Raw genomic sequence first — 27,940 nt, 5'->3', positions numbered from 1 at the left:
TTTTTGCTTCATACCGCATTATGACAGTCGCAGTCTTTGTGAAATAATTTTACTGGCTGTCCTCAAAGCTCTTCACCTGTATTATCCATGTGCCTTTTATGCAAGGTCATTTCCCCCCATGTTATTCTGTGCTGATCACCATACTGTATAAAATGTTTCACACTACATTCCTCCTTCTCTGTGCTTTCTTCTGCTCTTTTAAAACACTTGCTTTGGATCCATACTGTTATTTCTGATTGGGATCTAACCTTGTATTGTACACCAGCTGACAGACTTCAGTAACTCTGTGAAGGTACACTGATTTATATACTTGTATACGTGCTGTTGTCATTGTTTCTTTACATTTTCAACTCCATATAATCAATTTGTGTAAGGTAAAAAGATAAGGTAATGTGAATGTTAGTTCAAATACTGTACAGTAAACCTACTGCAAACCAGGAGTATTTAAAATAAGACGCTTGTCACATTAACAACGGAAAGCTAAGCCTGTCATGTTGAAACTTAATAGTTTAGTCTGTTTGCATTGCCTCGCTCTCAAAGGAGTTAAATGTGTTTGCATTGTCTTGCATTCCAGTTCAGTTCACAGGATTTAATAAGCTTGTTCAATGCATTTCTTGCAGCAGTGGAATAGAACCATTTCACAAAACCTCAGGTTTCCCTGCATGAAAGTCTGTATTTGTGTTGGCAAAACCCCAAATTGCATGTGTTTGTTTCCTATTCAGAGTATTGTGACTAAGCCATTGTGTCAGTAATTTTTTTCCATTCTTGTAGGATTCAAAGGCCTATTTCCACCTCCTGAATCAGATTGCACCTAAAGGAACTAAAGAGGATGAGGCTCGCATTGACATCAACATGTCCGGCTTTAATGTAAGTCAATATTATGTAAGAGATAAACACATTTTTTTAAATAATAAATTAAATAAATGATCTGAATATTTTCAGTATTTGTCTCGTGAAGTTGACTGTACCAGGGAATGTAGTTTTCTAAATTAAATGGCTGGTTACACAGTTGGACAGATTGTGCAGTAGGTGGCACTGTTTGGTGAGGAGGGGAGTTTGTTTCTGCCTTTTGTTTATGAGTTGATGACAGTACTTTTAGAGAGGATGTAACTCTGGGACTTCCTGTCTATCTCAGCTGGTGCCCAATAGCTTCTTAAACTCCATTATAAAATGGGTTGGGAGATATGTGTCCTGAGTACCGATGACTTCAGTTTGTTTAAGCCTGTTTGGGATACAGCAGGGTGATGTTGTGACTTGTCTTTTTGTTGTCGCGTGTAAGTTTTCAGGACAAATGAAGACTCTTTTTGTTTTTTTTAAAGTGGGTATCTAAAATTAGGTTTATAGATCATACCACTGTGGGAGAATTTAAAAAAAAACGATTCAGGCCAGCACGCAAGCTTGTGTAGCTGCTAACTGAATATTGTGTGCTATGTGATGTTATCACTTCAACAAAGAAAGTTTTTAAAACTGTGTTTATTTCAGTCTTAGGTGCAGCTTTCCAGTCCATATTATTTTTTGTTTGTGCTGAACAATCATTAAAAACCGACACAGCACAGTTCATTACCGAACTGTTGCGGTCTAAATCTGCATAATCCTATCCGTTTGTAAAAAGTCTTAGTTGCTGGGACTTGTTTTTAGCCGTTGGTTGTACTGTAATAATTCAATGGCTTGGAATGCCTGTCAGCCAATCAGGATGCAGATATCTCCCAACCCATTTTATAATGGGAATTATTCAGCCTGTTTCTGATGGAGAAAATATACTTTGGATATTTTTTATGTAATCCAACCTGAATGAGAATAATTGAGAGAACTGCAAGCCCAAATGCTGTTCTGAGCTGGCTGAGTTTCTGTAAAGCATGCATCTGCACAGAACTGCTACACTGTATCCCTTCTGGGTTTTGTTGTAGTTTATTTCAATGGTTTAAATGTGCTACACTGTATCCCTTCTGAGTTTTGTTGTAGTTTATTTCTTCAATGGTTTAAATGTGCTACACTGTATCCCTTCTGAGTTTTCTTGTAGTTTATTTCAATGGTTTAAATGTGCTACACTGTATCCCTTCTGAGTTTTCTTGTAGTTTATTTCAATGGTTTAAATGTGCTACACTGTGTTTCAATGTTGAGAATGAGCCCTGGGGGTGTTCAACATACAAACTGACACACCCCACTTTGTGAAGCCTCGCGTGCCAGTGCTTTAGACGCACCGTTCTGAAACACAGATAGCCATCTTGGAGTTCGGAGGGCAGGAATGTATTGCAGTGAGTTAACAGGTTCACTCACTTCTGTGCTTCTTGTTTAATCCACTAGACTGCATGTCATTTCAATGCTGGCTTTAACTAAAACAGTTGCCTATTGTACTCTATTGCTGGCCCCATGCTCCCCGCCCCCCCCACACTAAGCTATTCTAAACTATTGTAATGCATGCAGTCATTTCCTTAAAAACAATGAGCTGAGCTCTAATGTGAAATGCATGCTGAGGAAGGCTAGGGGGACTGACTGGATATGACTACTTAGATAGATAGATTTATTGCATTTATATAGCGCCTTTTTATACAAAAGTATCGCAAACCTGTTCGTATTCTCTCATTAGTATCCAATATATTAGAAAGATCAGTGTATACTCGATTAGAAAGTTATTTCATAGTTAACAAAACATTTTGTAAGTTTCAGTCAGGATTCAAAGGTGGATTTTCTACAGATACATGTCTTACTCATCTTACAGATTATATTAGATCTGAAATTGACAAAGGTAACTATACTGGCATGGCACTTAACCTACTAAAGGCTTTTGACACTACTGATCAGAACATTTCTTTGTGAGAAACTAGAAGCAATGGGTGCAGGGTCGATTTATGGTTCAAATCATATCTTAGCAACAGGAAACAGTTAGTCAATGTCAATGGTGTTGAATCAAAGTTTGAGTATTTATTGTGGAGTACCACAGGGAAGTATTTTAGGCCCTTTGTTGTTATGTTACATTAATGACATGCCAATAAGTGTTAAATGCAAGCTTCTGCTTTATGCTGATGATAGTGCTATATTAGTATCAGGTAAAGATCCACAAGAAATTGGCAAATATTAAGCTCTGAATTAGAATCATGTAGTCAATGGCTTATAGACAGTAAACTGTCATCGCATTTGGGAAAGACTGAAGCTATCCATTTTAGCTCTATGAGGAAAAGAAAACACACTGTGAGCTTTGTCATGTCATTGAAAGAAAAAGCTCTGTTAAACATCTTGGCATTATCCTGGATGAAATAATGTCAGGCGATTCTGTGGCACATGAAATTATAAAGAAAATTAACTCGTCTAAAATGTGTTTTTTTTATGGAAAAATTAAAAATGGTCTGTCAAGCTTTAATTCAATGCCATTTTGGCTACTCTTGTTCATGTTGGTATTCAGACCTTACCCAAAAAGTGAAGAATACGTTTGAAGTAACTTAAAAAAAAGGATGGTGAGTAAGTAGATTCAAGAAAATGCACAGAGTCCTTTTCTTCACTCAGTTGTTAGGTTTATTGAAATATGCAGGGAGTCTGGTCCCAGGTACAGGACAAACAGAATACTCGTTCTTACAATTGTTGCATGACATTAAATACCCTTCTGCATAGGTGTCTCTCTCCTCCTCTTTCTCTGACACTTAACCAATAGAAAAGGTACAACTCATTATCCTGTTACCATATATTTCATTTAGTGTGTGTGTGTGTGTGTGTGTGTGTGTGTGTGTGTGTGTGTGTGTGTGTGTGTGATCTAGTGTGAAGACCTCTGAACTCAGTGCATTCTTCAGACCCCTGGTGCCACAAAGGTCCATACATCTGGTTTTTGTCATCTTCCTTGTTCCTATCTCTCCGTTTTGCCTGAGACCCATTGGTCCCAGTGGCATTAACTCTTTGGATCTCTCTGAAGTCTTAGAGCCTGGTCTCTTCTGGTCCCCTTGAAGACTAGCTTTATGACCCCCTCATAAACCAGCTGTATATTCTAAGAATTAGTTTTATACCCCAGTGGACTCCCCGAAGGGCAAGCTTCTTTCATGTCAGGGCTGGAGGTCAAAGGACTTGTTTGTACAGCCGTGTGCTGCTGGCCAGCCATTTGCTTTGACACAAAAGAATCTTAACTTCTCTACCATATTGCCTTCAATTTACTTCCAATGTGCAGTTGTTTAAGTATAGTTAAATATACGTTAACTTGGTGTTTTTCTCAGCTCTCTGCTACCATCCATTGCTCAATGAAGCTGCTATTTTTTGCTTGCTCTGAGTCAATGCAGTGCAAGTATCTATATACCCAGAGTATATAGCCAGCTTTCATCTATCACAGCAGTGCTTGCATTTTTGGAACTAACAGTTTTTTCTATCCAATGTTAAATCACTTTTCAGAAAAATAACATGAATACAGCCGTCATTCCTCATGCGTAGCAAACTGCTATTCAATACTTGTTCCATGTTTTCCAACAACGTTACAATTGGCACAACATAAAGTAATTCTCTTTATAAAAGGCAGGGTCACATATTGGACAGAAATAATGAATTAGTATTGGACTTCTCAATGTCAACGACAGAGCCAATCACTTAAAACTAAATCAAGTTTTCAAAATTCATAATAATGTATCAAGTAATTATTTACATAACCATTTCAAGAGAGTAGTAGAGCAGCATGGTTCTACTAGAAATAGTATTTATAACTGTGTTGTGCCAACGGTAAATAGCTCAGCTGTGGATACTTTTTATTTCACTGGCATACAGATATGGAATTCACTACCAAACCATTTTAAGAGTTTGAACAGCGTGAATGTTTTTAAGAAGGAGGTAAAGACATTTTTATCTAATAGGAGACTTCAGATGGAAGAAACCATGTCTTCCTGAATGCCCTTGCGAGTCATATTATAACATTTTCATTTCAATATGTCATTTCTTTTTGCATATAGTTTCTGCCCTTTTCATATCAACAGGACCCCAGTGGAAATAAGTTGACATCCTGGGTATTAGGTCACGATGCTGTCTATCTATTTTTGTGATTTTTATGTACACTGCTGATCTGTTTTATTGAGGTTTGAACTTTTTACATTTTATTCAATATTCTGCTTTCTTTTTATCAACAATGTATGTGGACTTTCACCAAATAAAAACAAAACAAAAGCACTGTACAGTACATAGCAGAACAAACAAACAAACCACAATACATTTGCATAGCATGTCACACATACAACAGCCACAGTCAGACCATTTAAATAACAGTATACACATAATACAAAAGCAGCAATTTTACATTAAAACTCACTAAGAAAGCCATTTTATAAAAGTGCGTTTTCAGTCTTGACTTGAAAACAGCAACAGTCCCAGCTTCCATGACAAGCGAAGGGAGAGCATTCCATAATTCAGGAGCTCTACAAGAAAAAGCCCTACCTCCTGTGTTGCTTTTGTTGACCCTAGGAATAACCAGCAGCCCCGCATCCTGTGATCTCAGAGTGCGGTTTGGAAGATACGGGGTCAGTAACTCCTGCAAATAACTAGGTGCTAATCCATTCAGGGCCTTGTAAGTTAACAGCAAAATCAATTCTATACTGCACAGGGAGCCAGTGTAAAGAGGCCAAAACTGGGGTAATATGTTCATGTTTTCTGGTTTTAGTCAGAATTCTAGCGTCTGTATTTTGAACAAGCTGCAAGTGGGATACCACACCTTTTGGGACACCAGAAAAAAGTGCATTACAATAATCTGCAAAACTAAGCAGTATTTAGATATGCTATCCTCCAACGTCTCTGCTTATTAACATGAACAGGAGAAGGATGACCTGAAGAGGGCCGAGTTCCTGCTGCAGCAGGCGGACAGACTGGGCTGCAGACAGTTCGTCACCCCAGCCGATGTGGTCAGTGGGAACCCGAAGCTGAACCTGGCATTCGTTGCTAACCTGTTTAACAAGTACCCAGCACTGACCAAGCCAGAGAACCAAGATATTGACTGGAAACTACTGGAAGGTAAGTCTGTGACTTGAAAGGAAATGGCGAGATGTTGTTAACCCTTTAAGGACCAAATGTTTTTCAGTGAGTTTTTTTTGGCTGTATTCCTATCTTTCGTGCAAACAGACTAAATGGTGTCCTTTTAGTCTGGGGAACATTATAAAGTACTTAAGAAACCATAAGAAATTTCACTCACATATATATTTTTTAACGTCATTTTATTATCCTGTATTCTGCTTAGAGTTACATGTTTACAGGCATGTTATTCTATGACCCAAGGGACCTTACAATACTTCCTGAAAGTTTTGTTGAAAAATATTGATGTTTGGGCAAATTACAAGACATTGTATCACCAGAGTGATGATATAATAAATGTTTAGCCCTCAGGGTCTTTATAAGCAATAATGGACAGTACTCTCGATTTTTTTTTTTTTAATTTTCGCAAAATCTTTCTCAAAATAAAATAGTTCCTGAAAATGTATCTTATAAAGTAAGTTCATGAAACATTATTTTGTTTTTTGAAATTTATAAATGTTGTAAAAATATATATATTAAAACACATGTTCTAATATAATTATAAGTCAAATGCATCGGATTTACAGTGTTTTCCCATTTTTTTTTTTAAAACAAGTTCCTGTGATTGTTTTCTTTCTGCGTGCTGCTGTAAACTTTCTCTGCCCTTTAAAAATTAAATGTCCGTCTCAGTGACGTCACAAGAAAAAAAAAAAAAAAAATCGGGCAGTGGAATTCAGTCCCTTCCCTATACAATGATATGTAAGCAATAAGGCACTTCAGGGTGACCTGGCTTCACCTTGTGCCTTGCAACGCGCCCGAGGCGTGGTGATCAGAGGAGGTTTCAGGGGAGGCTAGGGAGGCAGTATAGTACAATTAATATTTAATAATAAGTATATGTCTCTGTGTGAATGTGTGTGCGTGTGTTAACAGTACAAAAATAGAGACTGGTAGCAATATATCGCCCTTTGCAGGTGCAATTCCAATGGTGGTGCTTCCTCCATGGGCTTTGCCTATCTCAGTTTCTTCCCATTGAAATTGCATAAGACACGTGATGCTTGAAAGCGTTCTCTTATTGGATTAAGCGCAGTAACCTTTTTAGTACAGGGAGACAGCGCCACCGACCCTGTATTGCACATGTGCGAGAGAGCGAGGATTGAGAACAGTGAGAGAGCGCGAGAGAGAGCGAGGGAGCGCGGAACAGTGAGAGTGCGAGAGCGCAGAACAGTGAGAGCGCGGAACAGTGTGGAGTAGTGGTTAGGGCTCTGGACTCCTGACCGGAGGGTCGTGGGTTCAATCCTGGGGGGGGACACTGCTGCTGTACCCTTGAGCAAGGTACTTTACCTAGATTGTTCCAGTAAAAACCCAACTGTATAAATGGGTAATTGTATGTAAAAATAATGTGATATCTTGTAATAATTGTAAGTCGCCCTGGATAAGGGCGTCTGCTCAGAAATGTAATAATAAAAATATATATATATAACAGTGAGAGAGAGTGCGAGAGTGCGGAACAGTGAGAGTGCGAGAGAGAGCGAGAGATACAGTGAGCTAGATGCAATTGGAATTTTGAACTTGACAATTTTAATTATCACAGTTACACCAATTAGGAAATATTAATATATTTGGAATAAGCCTTAGTAATTAGGGAGGTAGGAAAGGAGCTCCTTTTTTTTTTTCATCAACTTAACTATTATAAATTTAAAATTGCCATTTTTACCATTAAATTCTTAATAAAGCCAACATTATTTATTATGAAATTATTACAATTCTACTGAGGTGATAAATTATACAGCTGTATGCTTATTTCTGGACATTTGTATGTGATCTACATTATAGTTCAAATACATTTATAGCTGGGGGGATTCTCTTTTTTTTCTTCAAATTACATTGGTGGTTAAATGCAGAACAAGGAAGCACGAGCTATGGTGTAACTAATGTAATATTAATATATCATTTAATTATATTTAATTAACTATAATTCTCCAAAAAAACTATTTAAAACAAACAAGCAAACATGCATTTTTTATTAATACAGTAGATTATATTACATTATTATCTTGTTTATTACAGTAGATTACCAGCAGTGAAACAGTAAAGACAGGGAGACAGACCAGAGAGAGAGAGAGAGAGAAAAGGAGGGATTGATAAAGACAGAGTAGACCTCAAACAGCCATCCACCCAGTCTGCCCTGCTGTGTGACGCCCTGTGATCAGAGAAAGGGAGGGAGAATAATACGTATTCAGCTAACCACCCACTTAGGGAGCTTTTTCCACACTAACACCATCAACCTGTGAGCTGCTCTGTGACACCCTTATATACATAGGTAGGCACCTCTGACACACACCAACACACATAAGAGTGCCGTACAGCTGGGTTCAGCCACAACTCAAACTCACTAATTCTCCACTCGCGCTCCCGTCTCCCCTGCCACAGACCTCACCAGCCACCACTGGTGGTGATATTAGAGTATATCACATAACCTGAAGTGCCTTATTGCGCTTAGAAAGTGGGATAACTACTAAATTGAAAACAAGTGTCAATCATTTTAATTGACAAAAAGCCATTTTTATTAAATAGCCTTTCGTCTAAAACTGAGCTAAGAAAAAAGTTATATATATATATATATATATATATATATATATATATATATATATATATATATATATATATATATATTGATATATAATCGTTCTTTGTTATCTGGGGTAGTGCGGTATCCATACCAGATTTGTGCTACCGCTTCACAGTGGTGAGACGTTATTTGCATTACCTGGTTACTTATCAAACTGACTTTGCAGTTTATGGCTGGACAACGTGGAGGACTGCTAGGCCTGTGTTAAACAATTTAAAACAATACAGGGCACAGCAGAAGAGATGATACCATCGTCCCTGGACGAATGTACGTGCAGAGAAAGGTACGGCAGGAATTCGATGCATTTCTAAATATTCTGCATCAGATCACACAGCTGCGCAGGGGGTGGGACCGGTAACAGCAGGCAGACCGACCAGAGGAGAACAACAGACAGACAGACCGGGAGCAACGGCAACAAAACATCAATTTAACCACCAGAGTCTCTTAAGAGTGACCCTAATCTTTGTAAAAAGCTGAACGTTTAAGATATTTAAAAGACTGTTTATTTTCAGAATGAGAGAGGGAAACGCTGTAGTTCAGGGAGAAGGAGCGGAGAGTGATCAGAATGGCGAGCTTTAAATTGATTTTATATTTACTTTTGTTTTTTTCACTACTTTTAATTTAATTGTTGGTGTCCGATTTCAGACTCATTCAAGATCTCACATACACTTCGATTTCCCAAAAGGTCAACGTTTACATGAATCTTGACAGTCATATTTATTGCTATTTAATTCCAATATGTCTGCCGTTTTTGGTATTCTTCAAAATTCTAGTGGCGTATGGATATCTACCAGTGATTTGCCCCTGTTTGAAAATAAGTGCCGACCCTTGGTAATAAGCTGTAAGATCAACACCGCCATGTGACCTGTTTTGACCAATCATTTAAAATACCCATTTTATAAGCGTTAACAAGCTGTGTTAGAAAGTATGATGACCAGTAAGTCAAAGAAATGAAGTGCGTGTATTAAATGTGTTTACCCGATCACGGTTGCAGAATGACACTTCAGGATGATCGTGTTACACCATCACGTCCTTAAAGGGCTTTAGGACCCTCTTTGTTTTGCAGCTCAAACACTGTTGGTAAGCATGGCTAGTGAGGATATTGTATTAGAGCAGTATGCATGTTGAGTTGTATTAATTGGAATCCACATTAACCTTGTATGATAAATCAAGCTTGCTTTCTTATTAGGGTCTGTTTGTATCGTATATTAGGGAAGCTTCAATCAGAAAAAAATTGCACCCACGTTAATTCTGTGTTCTACGGAAATATTCAGTATGCGAATGTAATGGGGCTGATGCTGGGCGTGAATTGGCGACCCCACGCACCGCAATCGAGCTTCTAAACCACAATGCAAGAGAGCCAAGATCATCTGCATTCATGGGTTTAGAGCTTTTAACCTCCTCTCACTGACAGGACACACAGTCTGTAATGGCAGAGTGTCACACAACACAGCCTGTTACACTAATGCAGTTATGTGATTCAGTAGCATCATACAACAACTGTGAAAATAACTCCCAGACTGTGTTTTATTTTTATTTATTGGTTTTCTTATTAAATCAAATTGTTGAGAGAGAAAAATAACAATAAATGTCCTAACAGCTGAAGTTGATGTTATGGCTCCACCTAGAGGTTATATTGCATGTACGTAGGTTCATTTTCAAACATGAGAATTTTTGCCTCTGCAGATTTAAAAATTGATGTCTGATAAACTTTTTTTTTTTCTGTCTACAAAATAACATTTATTAAACCTGAAAAAAAAACACATTTAGTTTTTGTATTAGAGATGTATGTTCCAGGTGGTAAATTTGCAATATTGAAAATCATTTTGAAAAGGTTGCAGAAAACACATGACGTTTTGCTGGGAATGAATGTCCTTGAGTGGCTGGAATGAGATTCAGTGATATCCCTTCTGATTGATGGAGGACATGAGCATGTTTATTATGCAATCCCTGAGGAACCCATAGCAATGTAGCTTTATTGATGAGCAGGTGCTGAATACAGATAGTAATACAACTTATAAGTTGATGGAAATGATGTGAAATCCCAGAATCCAGGAGATGCCTCGTTTTGGACTATCAAGTTTATTCTGTCAGCTAAAAAACGAGAGACTAGTGTCTGTGTAACACCGGTCCGCGTGTCTGTGTAACACCGGTCCGCGTGTCTGTGTAACACCGGTCAGCGTGTCTGTGTAACACCGGTCAGCGTGTCTGTGTGACACCGGTCCGCGTGTCTGTGTGACACCGGTCCGCGTGTCTGTGTGACACCGGTCCGCGTGTCTGTGTGACACCGGTCAGCGTGTCTGTGTGACACCGGTCAGCGTGTCTGTGTGACACCGGTCCGCGTGTCTGTGTGACACCGGTCCGCGTGTCTGTGTGACACCGGTCCGCGTGTCTGTGTGACACCGGTCCGCGTGTCTGTGTGACACCGGTCCGCGTGTCTGTGTGACACCGGTCCGCGTGTCTGTGTGACACCGGTCCGCGTGTCTGTGTGACACCGGTCCGCGTGTCTGTGTGACACCGGTCCGCGTGTCTGTGTAACCTATTTGAGAGATGGAAGTCGATGCTCAGATTTCTGTAAATCATTACAACTCAGTGTTTTTAAGTGAAAATTAATTCAAATGTATTTGTATCTACAGTGACAAGATAGTAGTGCAATAGTGCAGGATAGTGCATCAGCTGAGGATCCAGTAACATGGTGCTGAGGTTGTGAAAGTCCAGTGCAGAGTAGGCGGGGTAGATCAAGAGATGTAGTATGCAGTCTAAACAGGTGGTTCTTGAGGAGGTGGCGGAAGGCAGTGAGAGACGGAGCAGTCCTGAAATTCTCCAGTAGCTGGTTCCACCACAGGGGCTAGGAAGGAGGAGGAGTGGGCATGGGTGGATGGAGAGTGAAGAGAAGGCATGACCAGTCGGCCAGTAGAGGAGGTCAAGAAGGCAGTTTCAACACTGTGGGTTCTTTTCATTTGATGGGGCTAAATACCGCTTTACTTTAAACTATTCAAATTTGAACCTGATACAGGCAGAAACAAACAGAAGAGATCAACGTGCATGGTTGGATATGTGTTTTTTTCTGCAGTAGTTTGTTTTTTAATAACCTTGGACCTTTCATCAATTTTTTAGACAGTAGCAGTATTTAGATGCAACACCAGATTGATGAATTGAATAAACCGCATCGTCGACTTCATAATAGTTGACCCTAAATTTGTTTCGCTCCCCAGGTGAGACCCGAGAGGAGAGGACCTTCCGCAACTGGATGAATTCTCTTGGTGTGAATCCACACGTCAACCACTTATACAGGTGTGTCTCTTACCCGTCTCTATACAGGAGGTCTCTTACCCATCTCTATACAGGGGGTCTCTTACCCATCTCTATACAGAGGGGTCTCTTACCTGTCTCTATACAGAGGGTCTCTTACCCGTCTCTATACAGGTGTGGCTCTTACCCGTCTCTATACAGAGGGGTCTCTTACCCGTCTCTATACAGAGGGGTCTCCTACCTATCTCTATACAGGGGGTCTCTTACCCATCTCTGTACAGAGGGGTCTCTTACCCGTCTCTGTACAGGGGGTCTCTTACCCGTCTCTATACAGGTGTGGCTCTTACCCGTCTCTGTACAGAGGGGTCTCTTACCCGTCTCTATACAGAGGGGTCTCCTACCTGTCTCTATACAGAGGGGTCTCCTACCTGTCTCTATACAGGGGGTCTCTTACCCATCTCTGTACAGAGGGGTCTCTTACCCGTCTCTGTACAGGGGGTCTCTTACCCGTCTCTATACAGGGGGTCTCTTACCCGTCTCTATACAGGGGGTATCTTACCCGTCTCTATACAGGTGTGGCTCTTACCCGTCTCTATACAGAGGGGTCTCTTATCTGTTTCTAATACAGGGGGTCTCTTACCTATCTCTATACAGGGGGTCTCTTACCCATCTCTATACAGAGGGGTCTCTTACCCGTCTCTATACAGAGGGGTCTCTTACCCGTCTCTATACAGAGGGGTCTCTTACCCGTCTCTATACAGAGGGGTCTCTTACCCATCTCTGTACAGAGGGGTCTCTTACCCGTCTCTGTACAGGGGGTCTCTTACCCGTCTCTATACAGGGGGTTTCTTACCCGTCTCTATACAGGGGGTCTCTTACCCGTCTCTATACAGAGGGGTCTCCTACCTGTCTCTATACAGGGGGGTCTCCTACCTGTCTCTATACAGGGGGTCTCCTACCCGTCTCTATACAGGGGGTCTCTTACCCGTCTCTATACAGAGGGGTCTCTTATCTGTCTCTATACAGGGGGTCTCTTATCTGTCTCTATACAGGGGGTCTCTTATCTGTCTCTGTACAGGGGGGTCTCTTATCTGTCTCTATACAGGGGGTCTCTTACCCGTCTCTATACAGGGGGGTCTCTTACCCGTCTCTATACAGGGGGTCTCTTATCTGTCTCTATACAGGGGGCATTTTCTTTTACAATGTGGTATGTTTTGAATGGTGTGGTGTATCTTTTACAGTGTGGTATGTTTTGAATGGTGTGGTGTATCTTTTACAGTGTGGTATGCTTTGAATGGTGTGGTGGTGTCTTTCTTTTACAGTGTGGTATGCTTTGAATGGTGTGGTGGTGTCTTTCTTTTACAGTGTGGTATGCTTTGAATGGTGTGGTGGTGTCTTTCTTTTACAGTGTGGTATGCTTTGAATGGTGTGGTGGTGTCTTTCTTTTACAGTGTGGTATGCTTTGAATGGTGTGGTGGTGTCTTTCTTTTACAGTGTGGTATGCTTTGAATGGTGTGGTGGTGTCTTTCTTTTACAGTGTGGTATGCTTTGAATGGTGTGGTGGTGTCTTTCTTTTACAGTTTGTTTTTGTCTGTTTGTTTTGCAGTGACCTGCAGGATGCCTTGGTTATTCTTCAGCTCTATGAAAAGATCAAGGTTCCAGTTGACTGGAACAAAGTTAACAAACCCCCATACCCTAAACTTGGTGCCAATATGAAAAAGGTGAGCTGGGTTCTTCTGCTGAGATGGTGGAGTTGTGAATGAGAGTTATTGGTTTGTAGCTGCCATGTACAGCTGATACATTTGTCATTTATTCAGAGAGGTGCAGTCAGCAACCGATACAGGCAGTAAAAGTGTCTAGACTTCACAAACACAACTCAAAACATGTGCATACACATTGTACAATATATTCATATAATCTAATCCATGCTGTCAATTGTAAAAGTAAAGTCAAGTAAAAAAAAATAAATAGAATAGTGCCTGTTACATTAAAAAATAGAGAGGTATGTCAGCTCTTAGTGTGCATTGTTAACTTGGACCTTTTTCTATAATGTGTTCATAGCACAGTTTTCTTTTTCTATAATGTGTTCATAGCACAGTTTTCTTTTTTTAAATTTTCTTTTTAGGACATGTTGAAACAAAATCCCCTCTCTACAGCAATTACTGCATAGACTAATATTTCATAATGCTTGTCCTGTAAGATTTAACTTGTATTATAGTACATGACTTCGTGATACATGCAGATGAGGGTACAACGCTTTCTGTATTTTCAGCTTCCTTGTTTATGATTAATTGGTTATTCAGGAGTCAATTTCACTCCTGACTAACGTTATCCGTCCTCTTGCAGCTGGAAAACTGCAACTATGCAGTTGAATTGGGTAAACATCCTGCTAAGTTTTCCCTGGTGGGTATTGGTGGACAGGACCTGAATGATGGCAATGCAACATTGACCCTGGCGCTGGTGTGGCAGCTAATGAGACGGTAGAGTACTTTTTTCTCCTGCTGTTCTGTGCCTAATGTGTTGCACATCACGATTTGATATTTAAGCAGTGGCTGTGGACTTAACATGTTTGTACTTAATAAAGTGCGCTGAGACAGACATGGGTTTTCATGTTTAAACATTCTTTTAAAATTAACAAATATTCAAATATTCATTTTAAATTAGATGGAAAACAAAAGTATAATTCGTACCATATTGCAGTAAACCAAATCTCTCTGGAGTAAAACAAACCCTTCACATTGCCTTGTATTCATTTCAGACATTCATTCATTCATTGTTTCCCTTTGCATGATATCTTTTTACAGTAATTCTGTTATATAAACAAATAAGAATATTTTTGCCATAGAGTACATTTCAAGCAGTGTTTTGAGTATTTGGCCCATCACTGTTAATACATGAAATATAAGGGCATCTGTTTTTTACATGACCCAGTTGGCTGTGGATGTGTGTGCTCCTCTGTTAGCGTTGGGTGTGTGTGCTCCTCTGTTAGCTGTGGGTGTGTGTGTGCTCCTCTGTTAGCTGTGGGTGGGTGTGCTCCTCTGTTAGCTGTGGATGTGTGCTCCTCTGCTAGCTGTGGGTGTGTGTGCTCCTCTGCTAGCTGTGTGTGTGCTCCTCTGTTAGCATTGGGTGTGTGTGTGCTCCTCTGTTAGCATTGGGTGTGTGTGTGCTCCTCTGTTAGCTGGGTGTGTGTCCTCTTCTGTTAGCGTTGGGTGTGTGTGCTCCTCTGTTAGCGTTGGGTGTGTGTACTCCTCTGGTAGTGTTTGTTGTGTGTGCTCCTGTGTTAGCTAGGTGTGTGTGCTTCTCTGTTAGCTGTGGGTGTGTGTGCTCCTCTGTTAGCTTGGGGGGGGGGGGGGGGGTGCTCCTCTGTACTAACTCTCCCGTCCTGCCCTGCAGATACACACTCAATGTGCTCGAGGACCTCGGAGAAGATGGGGCCAAAGTTAACGATGATATCATTGTAAAGTGGGTCAACTCGACTCTGTCTGCGGCTGACAAGAAAACCAAGATCCAAAGCTTTAAGGTGCAGAACTTGTTTGGAATCCTTGCCGGTATGAGATATGCCAGAGTTGTAATGCACTGGGGCTTCAATTCAGTACTTCCCATCTACTCTCAAATGTGAATTTCATAGGTTTGCCTATTGGCATAAAGTTTATTGTATTACATATTAATTAAAAAATGTGTATGCAATATATATTTTTTCTTTAGTTACTAGTGGTACTATGCTCTAGATGTTTATTTTGTTGTCTTGTTTTTTTTTTGTTTTTTTTTTAATAGGACAAAGAAATTAGCACAAGTTTGGCTGTTGTTGACTTGATTGATGCCATTCAGCCTGGCTGCATTGACTATGATATGGTGAAGACAGGGAAGCTTTCTGATGAAGACAAGCAAGAAAACGCCAAGTAAGTGTGTGCATAGTATTGGTGTATTTGTGTACATAGTATTGGTGTATTTGTGTACATAGTATTGGTGTATTTATTCAGTGGTTTTTACTGCAAAGAAAATACTTGAACATCAGATAGTGTGGACAAAACCTTCATTCTGTAAAACCTTGTTAGTACTTCTTCAGGACGGGTCATTGAGCATTTCAGACCCTGGGGTTTATATTGAGGCATCGGTATTTCAGAGCCGACATTCATGCAGTGTTTGCAGGTCATAGGGATAGTGATAGCTGGGGGTGGGGTGTGTCAGTGATTTACCTGTCTGTGGGTCTTCACTCCCTTAGGGACTAACGCAAGCCCTCTCCTCCCCTGCAGGTATGCCGTGTCCATGGCCAGGAAGATCGGGGCCCGGGTGTACGCCCTGCCGGACGACCTCGTCGAGGTGAAGCCCAAGATGGTGATGACCGTCTTTGCTTGTTTGATGGGAAGGGGCCTGAAGAAGGTGTAACACAAACTAAACTAAACTAAACTGCCTCTCTCACCGCAAGCAAACGACTGGCCCATAAGCCATTTGCTGGTTAAAAGGCTTTTGGTTTAGGAATTAGTACAGCCGTCATTTAAATATTAAAGGACATTTCTAAAGAGTTTTGAGTTTGCAAGACAAGAAGTGTAATAGGGGATGCTTGGGGTGGGGAAGGGGGTTGTGTAAATCTGAAAAACAAAAAGGCAAATTCTCTTTCCCCAAGTTAGTATGGGTTGATTGGCTAAGGTACACATTGAAATGCATTCATATCACAGTACGCAAGAACCAGCAAGTGCTCATATTTATCACATGAAGCCATGTAAGCAAACTTGTAGATTTTATTTTATGATGTGCATGTTCATTTATCTGGGTTTAAGGTTTTGATCATTCATTTCAGAAGACCATACATCTCAGTGGGATACAGGGGTATCAACAGGGCTGATACAAACTGCTTTGCTTTTTTAAACTACTTTTTTATTTTTATTTTTTTTGTTACTTATATACCAGTTTACCAAAAAATTATTCATTCCAGGTAGAGGCTGTAGTACGTTCTACAGTTATGAATCTTGCGTATAAATGTGTGTACTTTAGACATGCTTTTTACAAAAAAATAAAAACTATGCATGAACGATCTCTGCATTTTTATTTAAGTCAATATCAGCTGTGAAAAAGAAGCGCTTTTGTGGGTGGGAGAGGAGAGGGAAGCCATGGGTTGGGTGTATTAAGAAAATGGATGAATTGTACCATTTAGAATCAAAGATATTTTTACAAGTGTAAAGAAGTATTGTCACCACAGGTTCAAAGAACCCAACATTATGGAGAGTGTTCTTGTTTGACTGGCTGTATTCTGCTCTGTAACTGCTGGATAAAACTGTACTCCATTAATAATATCCATTGTAGAAAACCTGTAACACAGTGGCTGTCGGTTGACTGAAATAAAATCTATTTACAGCAAACCACTTGAGTGTTTTCCCATTCAACTTAACTGACTACCAGCTACAGTGCTTTCACCCAATATACTGCTCTGCAAAGATTTCTCTTGGGTGGTTTTAGATGGGGCTTTTGCTTTTGTGGATTTTAGTTCAATTTTCTTTGCAGCTGAATTTCTCACACTGTACAGTTATAGTGAGGAAATGGTCCTTCTGCCTAGCAGCTCCTCTCCAGCTGACTGGCTTTGTGCATCAGGGTGGATTCCTCTGGTTCTGGAGGGTCATTCTACTCCAGGTGCCTCTGCTACAAGGAGTTTATAAAGTACTTTTGGACCTTGGTGGAGGGAGGCTCAATAAATCATTGAACATGGCTGGAATGGCTAACTTGATCTATCCCCGTCCTAGTCCTTCATGACAGTGTGGCACAGCAGTCTGGAGTTCTACTGTATATACAAGACACGGGTTAACTCTCCCCCTGTTTCAGAAGAGGGGTCACATACATTTTCACTGTCGAGTGCTTTAGTTTCCTGCAACTGACTTGCTTTGAAAACTCTGTACATGCGTTCTACAACATTTTTATCATCCATAACTATTAGTGGTGCAATCGGCAACCTCATTTCTTATTTGATTATCGTATAGGCATTTATCAACGATAATCAATGCATTATCAATGCATGTTTTATTTTTCAAAATAATGAACAAACATTTGTTTTAACAGAAGATACAATAACTAAAAACACTGTTGTTAAACAAAGACACAGCTTACATTCAAATTAGAACACTTATTATAAAATAAAAGAAATACAAAGGACTTGAGTTTTTAACAGCTGAAAAGAATATCAGATGTCCCTATTAACATTGTTATCATAATAAAAAATACTATATTTTAACAGAAGTCATTTCTATCTGAACTATGGTTGTTCATTGCTGGTAACATTTTCTGTCTAAGCAAAGCAAAACATTTGAATTAATCTCACAAATCCTGACTAATTTAACTACCGTACTAAATTCAGATTCTTTTTATATAATATTGCCCTAACCCTAACCCTAAGCCCCCAAAATGACCAATCTTTGTCAGTTTCTTCCATTTGGAAAACAAAAAAAACAAAAAAAAAACAACGTATTGCCATTATTTTTAAATCAAGAAAACGTGAATACAATAGGCCTACTTTTAATTTAGCTTGGCCCAAGAAAATGTAGAGGCCAAATGTGTGTATCCTAGGAACGCGCTGACATTGTTTATCTACCGTACTAGCACTAAAAGAAGAGCACTCTCACACACTGAAGGTTTTAATGCAAACCGGCAACAGGAGACTTCAAACTGTGCTCTAATTTGATGTATCGATTAATCGAAGCTCGTGAAATTTAAGGCCAGGTGATCAATAATCAATGGATCAATTAATTGTTGCATCACTAATAACTATACATTTAGAAATACTGAAATAAACAAAAAAGGGAAAACAGACTACTTAGGCAGACTATCTTTCTTTTTCTTTCATGAAAATAGTCCATGTTGCACAGAGGATTTTCGAGAATGGAACACAAGGTAACCTTTAACACAAACGGACGCACGTCCTGCAGAGGGCTTTGCATTTAAAAAGGATTGTGAGTTGGCTAAAGAATGGGAATGAGGTGATAAAATGTGACCAGTCTGCTTGTGGTGTGATTTTACCTGGGACTTGGCCAAGCAGAGTATTTCAAAAAGTTCCTGTACGTTTAGAGGCAATTATTTTAAAAAAAAAGTGTGGATTGAGGAATAGAAGGCTGTTCTATATTGCAATATTTAAATATTTGAGCTAAATAAACATCTAGTTCATTTATTTAACTTTTTTTAACAGTACTTTTTTAAAACAACCGTAACAAGAATGTATTCTTTGTCCGATGTAAAAAAAAAAAAAAATCACTGAAAAAATCACCGAAATACATTTTTTATAGTAATTGTAAATTGAGAATGTTACAACAATATCCTTTTCGTTAATGTCTATTTAAACACAGCTGTGGTTGAGTATTAAAAGACCTACATTACAACTTCACGTTTGATGTCATCCCTGAGCACATTAAGATTAGAGGATTGTTCTGCATCTACACTATTGACCACAGGACCTGTTCAGCACCACAGGGCAGCTACTGCAAGAGCTGCAAATCAGGGTTTCATGCATCTCCAAACTGGAAGCTGCCCTCCCTTTAGGGTTTGCATTATCAAGGGGATGCAGAGGTATATTGCATCTGCAAACTGGAAGCTGCCCTCCCTTTAGGGTTTGCATTAACAAGGGGATGCAGAGGTATATTGCATCTGCAAACTGGAAGCTGCCCTCCCTTTAGGATTTGCATTATCATGGGGATGCAGAGGTATATTGCATCTGCACAAAACCAAAAGGCTTTGGTTAATTTGAAGTCTGATTCTCTTTAAAGCTGCTCCCCCCAGTTTCGTGAGATTGTTTGGGATATTGCTCTGCTAGTTGCTTAGAAGTTCATTTCACCACGTTGCTTTTTTGTGGTTCTGTGTAATTAATCACCTTTAGTTTGACGTTTGCTAACCGTTTTAACTTTGCACTGCTGCCAATTTAAAAGACGTGTCCTGCTTGCGTCCTGTTTTCATTGTATCCTGAGCAATAATACAGCTCTAAGAACTGCACATCCAAAATCAGAGGAGGCCTACTGTAGTTTACACTCACGTATTACATACACAAAGTAGTACTATGTGTAGAAAAATACATAAAAAGCAACCACAGGACAAAAAAAAACAAGAAAGGAAATTATGCCAGTAAGGAGACTTTTATTTTTTTAGCCTCTGGATATATTCTGGGCTTGCTCTCTCTCTCATATTTGCCTATGGAAGGTCATTCAGGTCAAACACTTGTTATTTAGAACATAACAAATTCAAGAAAAAGAAAAAGGCCACCCGGCCCACCTATGCTGGTTGGCTTTGGTGCCAGCGTGGTCCGTTAAGACTTCGGAGAGGAAAAACAAAAACCCCCGAACCAGGTTAGGAGGAGAATGAAACCTCTGGGAATCCATGGCTAGACGGACAGCCCTCCCTCCAGGTGGCTAGCTAAAGGTCTTATTAAGGTCACAGAGAGGGTTATACAGTATTGTTCATGACAGCATCTAGTTTATTCTTGAAGGATCCAATAGTTTCTGCTTCAACAACTCTGTCCGGCAGCCTGTTCCAATGGTTCACCACCCTTTCTGTGAAAAAGCTCTTTCTCCCTTCAGTTCTGAATATGCCCTTCCTCAGCTTCCACTCGTGGGCCCTGGTTCTGTTCTCTGTGACCTAAGAAAAATAATTCTCAGCAGTTACTTTGTTAAACCCCTTGACAATTTACCTCTATTAAGTCGCCTCTGGCTCTCCTCCTTCCTAGGCAAAAAAATGAGAAAACAAAGCAAGGAATCTGCATTATGTGCGAAGCATTCCCGTGATGTTTAGCACCATGGTACTGGCATCACACTGACGAATCATATCCAAATATGCTCTTTTGCATGGTATGGCGTGATCGACAGTAAATTGTGCTCGTTCCATCTATTATGGCGTTCTACATGTAAACTTATTTTACAGTATTTTGACAGTAAATACCTATGTTAATAAACCATGTTCAATTCCGAATCAATCGATAAAAAAATTAAAAGTTACGGTCATCACATTCAAATCGTCCTACTTACCCATTAAAGTCGTTATTACTAGGGTGACCAAATGGCACTTTTCTTCCGAAGACACCGGGACAGGCAGAGACAGTTCAGGTTTACAGACTCTCAGCTCCTGTGCATGTAACAGACAGGTGTGTAGGGTTATACATGTACCTCAATTACAACTATAATGGGAAACTTGTGAAGTCTGTATTTCATGTTTTGGTATTTGCTGCACATACAGCGTTATCTAGGCAAGCAAAAATAAACCTATGACTGTTTTTATTGGTTTTAATTAAATTAGAATAATAACAATGCCAGAGCCTTGCTATATTTTTCCTGATGGCTTTTCCATGCAAAGTATTGAACATGCAGTTTAAATTCATTCCATCTCAGTTCCAGTTTACGACCCTCAGTTTTCAATTTAAACCATGCCTTCTTTAAACCAAACCAAAGCTTATTTTAAAGACACTCTGAGTTTTAACTGCTACAGCATCTGTGATACCAGTCAGGGTGTTGTAGGTGTTAACCAGCTCATCTAATGATAAAGACTGAGGAAGTGGAGATGAACTCCATGCCTCAGAAAACTTTCCAGCAGTTGAAGAATGAACTACCCGTGTTTTAATTGTATGTTTCAGACTATTTGCAGTTAAAGGCAAATTAATCTAGAAAAGAATGGCATGATCAGAAATAGTGAAATCAATAGTTTTGACATTTTGAACAACTAAACCACTAGAAATTATGAAATCTAAAGTATGGCCACGAATATGCGTAGGATCTTTAACATGCTGGACAAAATCTAGGGAATGCAGTAGCTTCAGAAATTCCAAAGGGTTAGAATCAGATTCAATGGCAACATGGATGTTTAATTACAATTTTCTTGATGCACAGAATCTCTCTGAAAACAAATGTATTCGCTTTCTATTCGGCAAAGTTATTATACATAATCCAAAATCGTCTGCACTGTAAATGATTATCACGTTACCATTTACTTCCCAGCTCAGAATAATTGTGTACCATTTAAAATGTTTACAACATCAAAAGCATTAACCTCAAGAAAAAACTAGAATAACTAACAATGATAAACTTTTTATTAAAGCCAGCATAAAACGTATCCAAAGGGACTCGGTATAACTTTACATGGCTTGGCACTTTCTGTAGACTGTTTTATTCCTTAGTTTTTCTTTTGCATGTAAGGAATGTATCAATTGTTGACTGGAGAAACAATACACAGGATAATCTGGATTTACAGCACTGTGATTATATTCATGTTTACCGGAGCATTTATACTTTTAAAAAATGCAGAAACATTGTGCTTCACTGATTAGTATTCAATTATACAACTAATTTAAATCTGCAAGGTTCATTAGCAGCACAGAGCACTCTCCATAGGCAGAACTGCCACACGCCTGCTTCATCCACCCAATGGAAATGGGTGGATGAAGCATGAGTCATTCCACGCCAACTAAACCAGAAAAGGGGCATTTTGCTGCCCAACCGTCTCAGATTTTGCTAGAAAAATTCACCTGGGGGTTTTCGGGCCAGTTGAGTTCAGAAATTGTAATCTTTCAAAAGTGTTGGGTGTTGGAGAATCCGCTCGACTAGTACATCCAATCCAGCGTATGTTCCAAGTGTGCCAGTGTTACGGGGTTCACCTCGCCCGTGTATTATTATTTGTATATTTGTATGTTTTGTATTATCATTATTATATTATGATTTATTGTATTATTATTGTTGCGGTGCGGACAAAAGCACCACCATTATGTGTTATTGATTTAGTGTGTTTTTAGAACCTTGTGAAGATGAATGACTGATCAGCTACTGAGTATTTAATTAGCTGACAGTCGCGCATCATTTTTAAACCGAGGCCGAGGGCTAATAAGATAATAACTAGCTAGTTAACCCCTCGGCCAGAATATAAAAGACCTGCAGATTGGCTGCACTGGGATGTGTGTTCAGGGAGAAAGAATGGGAGTGAGGAGAGTAAAAAAGTAAATAACCAATTGCTACGTGGTGCTGGAGGACCAGCACGGTACTTGTTTGTTTAGTGTTCGTCCCTGTGTGTTAGTGTCTGTTCGTTTTGGTTATCTGTCTGTTTATTTTGGCGTCAAGTGCCGTGTCCTGTGTTGTGTTTTGTTCAAACCTTTTATTTATTATAAACCGGCGCAAGCAAGCGCCTTCATCATTTCATTTCACCGTCCTCTGTGTTTCCTTTCCTGGGTCTGACGTCACCACTCATCCAGCCTGTTCACAGCCAGACAGTGATCATGTGCTTCAGAACCTCTTCGACTACTTTGAAGGAACTACAGGTCCAGATTTTGACTCTGGCACCCGAGTCATGGTCAGTTCATCAAGTCAAGCTGGCACGTAAGCTAAAAAAAAGGATAAGGGTTTGATGGCGAAGCCTGACTCTAAACGTGGTTGGACTTTGATGAAAGTACGAGTCTTCTACGAAGAGCAAGAAGTGAGTCACGTATGTCCAGGGGCAAAACAGGTGGTAACCGTGCGTATCAATGGAGAGAAAGTGAAGAAGCCAAAGCACTTAATGCTTGTCGACCGTCGCAAGGCCCATCGTACCTTCCAAGAGCGACAAGAAGATTGGGTTCTCGTCATTTGCAGCTCTGCGGCCTAAGTGGTGCATACTGCCTGGAGCTTCTGGGACTCACTCCATGTGCGTCTGTACGTACCATCAGAATGTAATGTTAATGTTAAAGGCGTGTGGTGTCAGGAGGACTACAAAAGCTTGCTTGGTAAGACTGTGTGCTCCCTTGAAGAAGAAGCTTGTATGACAGGTGCTTGTGAAGCATGTCCTGGCCATTTATATCAGACAAATAGCATTTGCTGTTTGCCATTCCCATTGATTTCAATAACAAAGGCATCATTTATACCGTGTTAAGCACGCCATATATTTCGGGCAAACTCAGCTGTTTGGATCTCGTTATGTGCCGTTCACACAGATTTAAATAACAAATGCACTGCTTATACTGTAGTAATCGCTCTTACTTGATCTTACTATTCACATAGATTTAATTAAAAAAGGCAGCACTTTACTGTAGTAAAAAAGCTTGACAGATCAATTAATCAGCTGTTTGCACCTCGTTACTGAGCGATTACCCCTGTATTGTACCTTGGCTATTTAATCCCTGTATGCAGTGTCAGGTTTATTACAGTTTGAAAAAACAGCACTGACTGCAACAGCAAGCAAGCATGGCTGGAAAGTGAAAAGTGATGAGCATCAGCACAAAAATTCAGTGTAAATAAAATGTCTCTGTTAGATGCTGTGTGCTTGCTAAAGCATGCTTGGAACTCTGTCAGTCAGCAAACAATGCAACTTTGCTTCAAAAAGTTGGGGACAGTGTGGGAATGGACCTGATTATGGACTGGGGAAGGGGGTGGGAGTTCTCTGTAAATAATGTGTGTTTGTAAACTGTGTTATTCTTGTTCAGATCTGTTAGCGTTCTCTGTGTGTTTTGGTGCTTGTGTGACTTAGAGCTGAAAGTGAGTGTGACCAGGCAGAGATAGAGAGTGTTGGACCAACGAGTGAGGAAGGGGGAGGGATTTCGGTGTGTGTCTGGAGATGACACTTTGAAAGAGAGAAGCAGGATCTGGTGGCGGGAGAATTGAGAGAGAGAGTTAAGAGAGATTGAGCTTGTGAGTGAGAGGAGAGGACTGAGAGTAACTAAAAGCTAAAAATAAATAAATACAGCGGTTTCTTACTGCTTTGAACCGCAACTGTTTTCTGGCTCATTATATCCTGAAAACCCTGCAGCTCAGCGCTACAATATGTAAATAAATCCTGTTCACCTTCCGTATCAACTTCAGCCTCCGTCTCGATCTCCTGACTGTCACTCAGCAGCGAATGCACACATCCACACAGCAGACGGCTACTCTGTCACAAGCATTAATACCCTGTATCTTTCTAAACAGGGATTTAGGGGAGCTCCCTAATAAAACCGCATACACGCTTGTTTGTTTTGATTACTGTACTGGTGATTGGGGGACATTTTGAATGTCAGGTTATTGTGTGTGAGTTTATACTGTCCATCGCTTACTGCGGGTGAATCACATTAACACAAACGCGCCCATTCTAAGCGGTGGCGACTACTTTGCCACATCACAAAGAAAAAGTCTGTGTGATGGTGTGGGAGGTACTATTAAGGCAAGAGCAGCACAAGCTAGTCTTCAAGGCAACATCATTCTTACCCCTTACCAGCTGTATGAATGGGCAAAAGTACACATAGCCTGTGTGCAGGTCATGTTCGTCTCTCAAGAACAGGTTGAAGAGAACCACCCTTTCCTTAATGTCAGGTATGACGACGCCCTAGCCATCACCGACTCCAGGGAAGCACACCACTTTGTACCCGATACCCCAGGCAAGATAAAGGTCTCATTTACCAGTGAAAGTGGTGACAGTGTTGAAAGGTGCAGTTATCCAGAAGGGTCCAGCTCAGCTGCATCTGGTGACAGGGTGAAGGTGCTGTAGCACAATAACATGTTCCCTGGAGAAGCTGAGAACGTCTCTGATGATGGAGCACAAGTGAAGGTGATGCATCCTGCCGGACCGAACACCTTCAAGTGGCCCTTCTGAGGACAGACTGTTCTATGAATGGAAGAAGAACATTGTGAAGAAAATGTCACTCCCCGTTCCAGTTCACACATGCAGTAATTTTAAATTTGATGATTACTGAACTTTGTGATGTGTGGTTTCTATAGCAGTTGTTAACCAACCACACTCTGCATGCAACTTTTAAAATGTTTAAGATACTTTCTTTTTAGCAAAGTTATATACGTGTCATAAGAACTGAGATTTTTAGTTTGATTCCAATAGGAGGAGATGTGAAATTCTAGTGACTCTGGAAGTTGTTAACCCTTGAAGTTCCTTAGGTTTAGCATGGTAATCTATTTTTTTTGTTTTCTATCAGTTTGTAGTTTTTAAAACGCACCTAAGTGAGGTTTTGGTAGTTTCAAATGTGTCACTGTAACAAAGAAATTTAAGTTCCACACGCAAGTTCATAACCCCTCAGCTCCAAGCTAGTGCCACTGGAAGCACACTCCGTCACTTTTTACCTTAGATCTAACCCCACATAATGCAAAATTGAAGAATAACGCCAGTTTGGTTAGGACTATGTGGTACTTAACCTCAACAAAGTGGCCATAAGCAATGCTCGAATGCATGACAAATGCAACTTCAAAAATCTGCCAGAAATAAAACATCTGCAAATACCAAAATGTTCTGCTTGATTCTTGTAGATCTTGGGCTCCTGGTATTTTTTTTTTCTCGAAAGCCCTATTCATTATGAGTCAAACAAGGCAGCGTCTTCGTTGAGCCCAGGGTGTGTTTCCTGGTCAGGGTCACCTTTTCACTTTTGGTTGACCTTTGCCAGGTCACAGCTCGAAGGGGAAATAAAAATAAAAATAAAACATTAGCATTTCTGAACTCAGCGGGCCCAAAAACTTCCTGTTGAATTTTTCTAGCAAAATCTGAGACGTCGGGCAACGGCTCTGGTTGAGTTGGTGTGGAATGACACACGTGTACATGTGGGTGATCATTGCGAAACTACACTATACTAACCTCTGAGCTGCTAAACAAAAATCTAACATTTATACACAGTGGCTTAACGATAATATATAATACAGTTTAAAAAAATCAGTCCAAGATTATTTTCTTTTTACTTTGTACATACCCCCTATGATCCTTAGGAGTACCTCGGGGGTACGCGTATCCCTGATTGAAAAGCACTGGTCGAAATACATCTATTTTGTAGCAAAGACATTTTTATTTTTGCATTTCATTGGCACAAACAAGCTAAAAAACAATACTGACAAGTTACTTCTCATCAGCTATATATATATATATATATATATATATATATATATATATATATATATATATATATATATATATATATATTATTTTTCCCACTCACTGACCGGCACAACACAAACACTGCCATTACAATTAAATAAACTTCCTGTGCAACAAGTATTAGGGCCCCACCTGTGCCACTTATTCACATTCTATGCAGCTCAAACTCTATGTGGGTCTTAAACTGCACATGAAGTGATCTTATAGTGTTGAGGCAGTTAAAGCAAATCTATAGAGATCAGAGGGCAACAGGCATGATGTCACAGTGCATCTGCCATCTTTGTAAAGGAAGAACATTATGTATAAGTCTAGAACATCACCATACATTTAAAACCACCCTTCCCATTTCCTAGCTCCAGATTGTCCTAAATTGAAAACCTCTCATCTGTCAATACTGTTTGCTTTCAAGCATGCATCGTATGCCCGCGATACATACTGAGAAGTAAAGCTAGGACGCCCTTCAATGTTCATTGGCTGAGGTAGAGTCACGTTGTGTTACGTCGGGAGCACCTACAGTTTAGCCAGTTCAACATGGCGGATCAATAACAATTGTTATTACGTTTGGACAACATCCGAGTTACAAATCTGTAAGTTTTTACTCAATATTTATGCACTGCTGTATTTGTAGTTACTGTAGAAGCGTATGCTGTGTCATAACTGAGAAATGAAAACGGGATCCAGGCAAGTTAGTACGTGCTACAGAGCCTGGAGAAAAGAGGGGGTGGGGGCGCAACAAACGAACATGTACGACTAGCAACAACAGTACCGTGTGTGTTTTACTGCTAAAACAAGACTGTTGTGTTTGATACGGCTCAATTGCACTTTATATAGTGCAATACTCACATTAAATATGTTTTAGTTCATACGTAGCGTGATTATTTGATGCATTCTGTTTTGTACTGACCGCAGACAATGACCGAGGGGTAAAAATACAATAAAAAAAGACACGTACCGGTGGTACTCCATTACGGCAGGTATTCGTCATTGTAAAATCAATTGCAATCGCTATCAACACGTTTAAGAGCCTGCACAAATCCCAGCTGTTATTTGCATGTGGTTAAATGTTCTGTATTGTATTCAAGTGCTTCCGGTTCATGTACGTCGTTATTCAGTGTTGGTTCATTCTGAAGTAATGTTGACTACATGTAAAGCAAACCGTACTGATATAATAAAAACACATATTTAAACTGATTCATGAAGTGTATATGTACAAAATATATAAAGTAATTATCATGGTATAAACTTAGCCGCGCTGTGTTGTCATGCAGTGGCCCTTTT

General features: G+C 39.9%; 2 protein-coding genes and 1 long non-coding RNA gene across 7 annotated transcripts in view; 2 read left to right on the top strand and 1 right to left on the bottom strand.

Moving 5' to 3' along the window:
- LOC117412442 (plastin-3) overlaps positions 1 to 17,199 on the top strand; it is a 66,940-nt gene extending 49,741 nt beyond the window's left edge. For 3 of the 4 annotated variants that reach the window (XM_034020882.3, XM_058989003.1, XM_034020883.3), the window contains exons 9-17: positions 266 to 292; positions 772 to 867; positions 5,769 to 5,964; positions 11,806 to 11,884; positions 13,449 to 13,563; positions 14,189 to 14,322; positions 15,236 to 15,362; positions 15,617 to 15,741; positions 16,096 to 17,199. In XM_034020882.3, the coding sequence (XP_033876773.1) occupies positions 266 to 292; positions 772 to 867; positions 5,769 to 5,964; positions 11,806 to 11,884; positions 13,449 to 13,563; positions 14,189 to 14,322; positions 15,236 to 15,362; positions 15,617 to 15,741; positions 16,096 to 16,228 (1,032 nt within the window). In that variant the 3' untranslated portion in view covers positions 16,229 to 17,199. The remainder of the gene's footprint in view (positions 1 to 265; positions 293 to 771; positions 868 to 5,768; positions 5,965 to 11,805; positions 11,885 to 13,448; positions 13,564 to 14,188; positions 14,323 to 15,235; positions 15,363 to 15,616; positions 15,742 to 16,095) is intronic. The other variant, XM_034020884.3, reaches the window with a different exon arrangement.
- A 2,746-nt stretch (positions 17,200 to 19,945) lies between these two features.
- LOC131697770 (uncharacterized) lies at positions 19,946 to 27,770 on the bottom strand. Its single transcript, XR_009307481.1, has 5 exons — positions 27,615 to 27,770; positions 26,021 to 26,187; positions 25,192 to 25,396; positions 20,833 to 20,929; positions 19,946 to 20,446 (listed from the first exon to the last, which is right to left on the bottom strand). It is a non-coding gene; the product is annotated as an uncharacterized LOC131697770 (long non-coding RNA).
- The window catches only part of LOC117963432 (U2 snRNP-associated SURP motif-containing protein-like), a 29,684-nt gene continuing 28,823 nt past the window's right edge, over positions 27,080 to 27,940 (top strand). The window contains exon 1 of one of the 2 annotated variants that reach the window (XM_058989001.1): positions 27,080 to 27,249. The gene's annotated coding sequence lies outside the window, so the exon portion shown is untranslated. The remainder of the gene's footprint in view (positions 27,250 to 27,940) is intronic. The other variant, XM_058989000.1, reaches the window with a different exon arrangement.

The sequence above is a fragment of the Acipenser ruthenus genome, chromosome 16, assembly GCF_902713425.1.
Source record: "Acipenser ruthenus chromosome 16, fAciRut3.2 maternal haplotype, whole genome shotgun sequence".
Lineage (NCBI taxonomy): Eukaryota > Metazoa > Chordata > Actinopteri > Acipenseriformes > Acipenseridae > Acipenser > Acipenser ruthenus.
The sequence above is the reverse complement of the archived record's forward strand: the minus strand, read 5'-3'. Positions and strand labels throughout refer to the sequence as shown.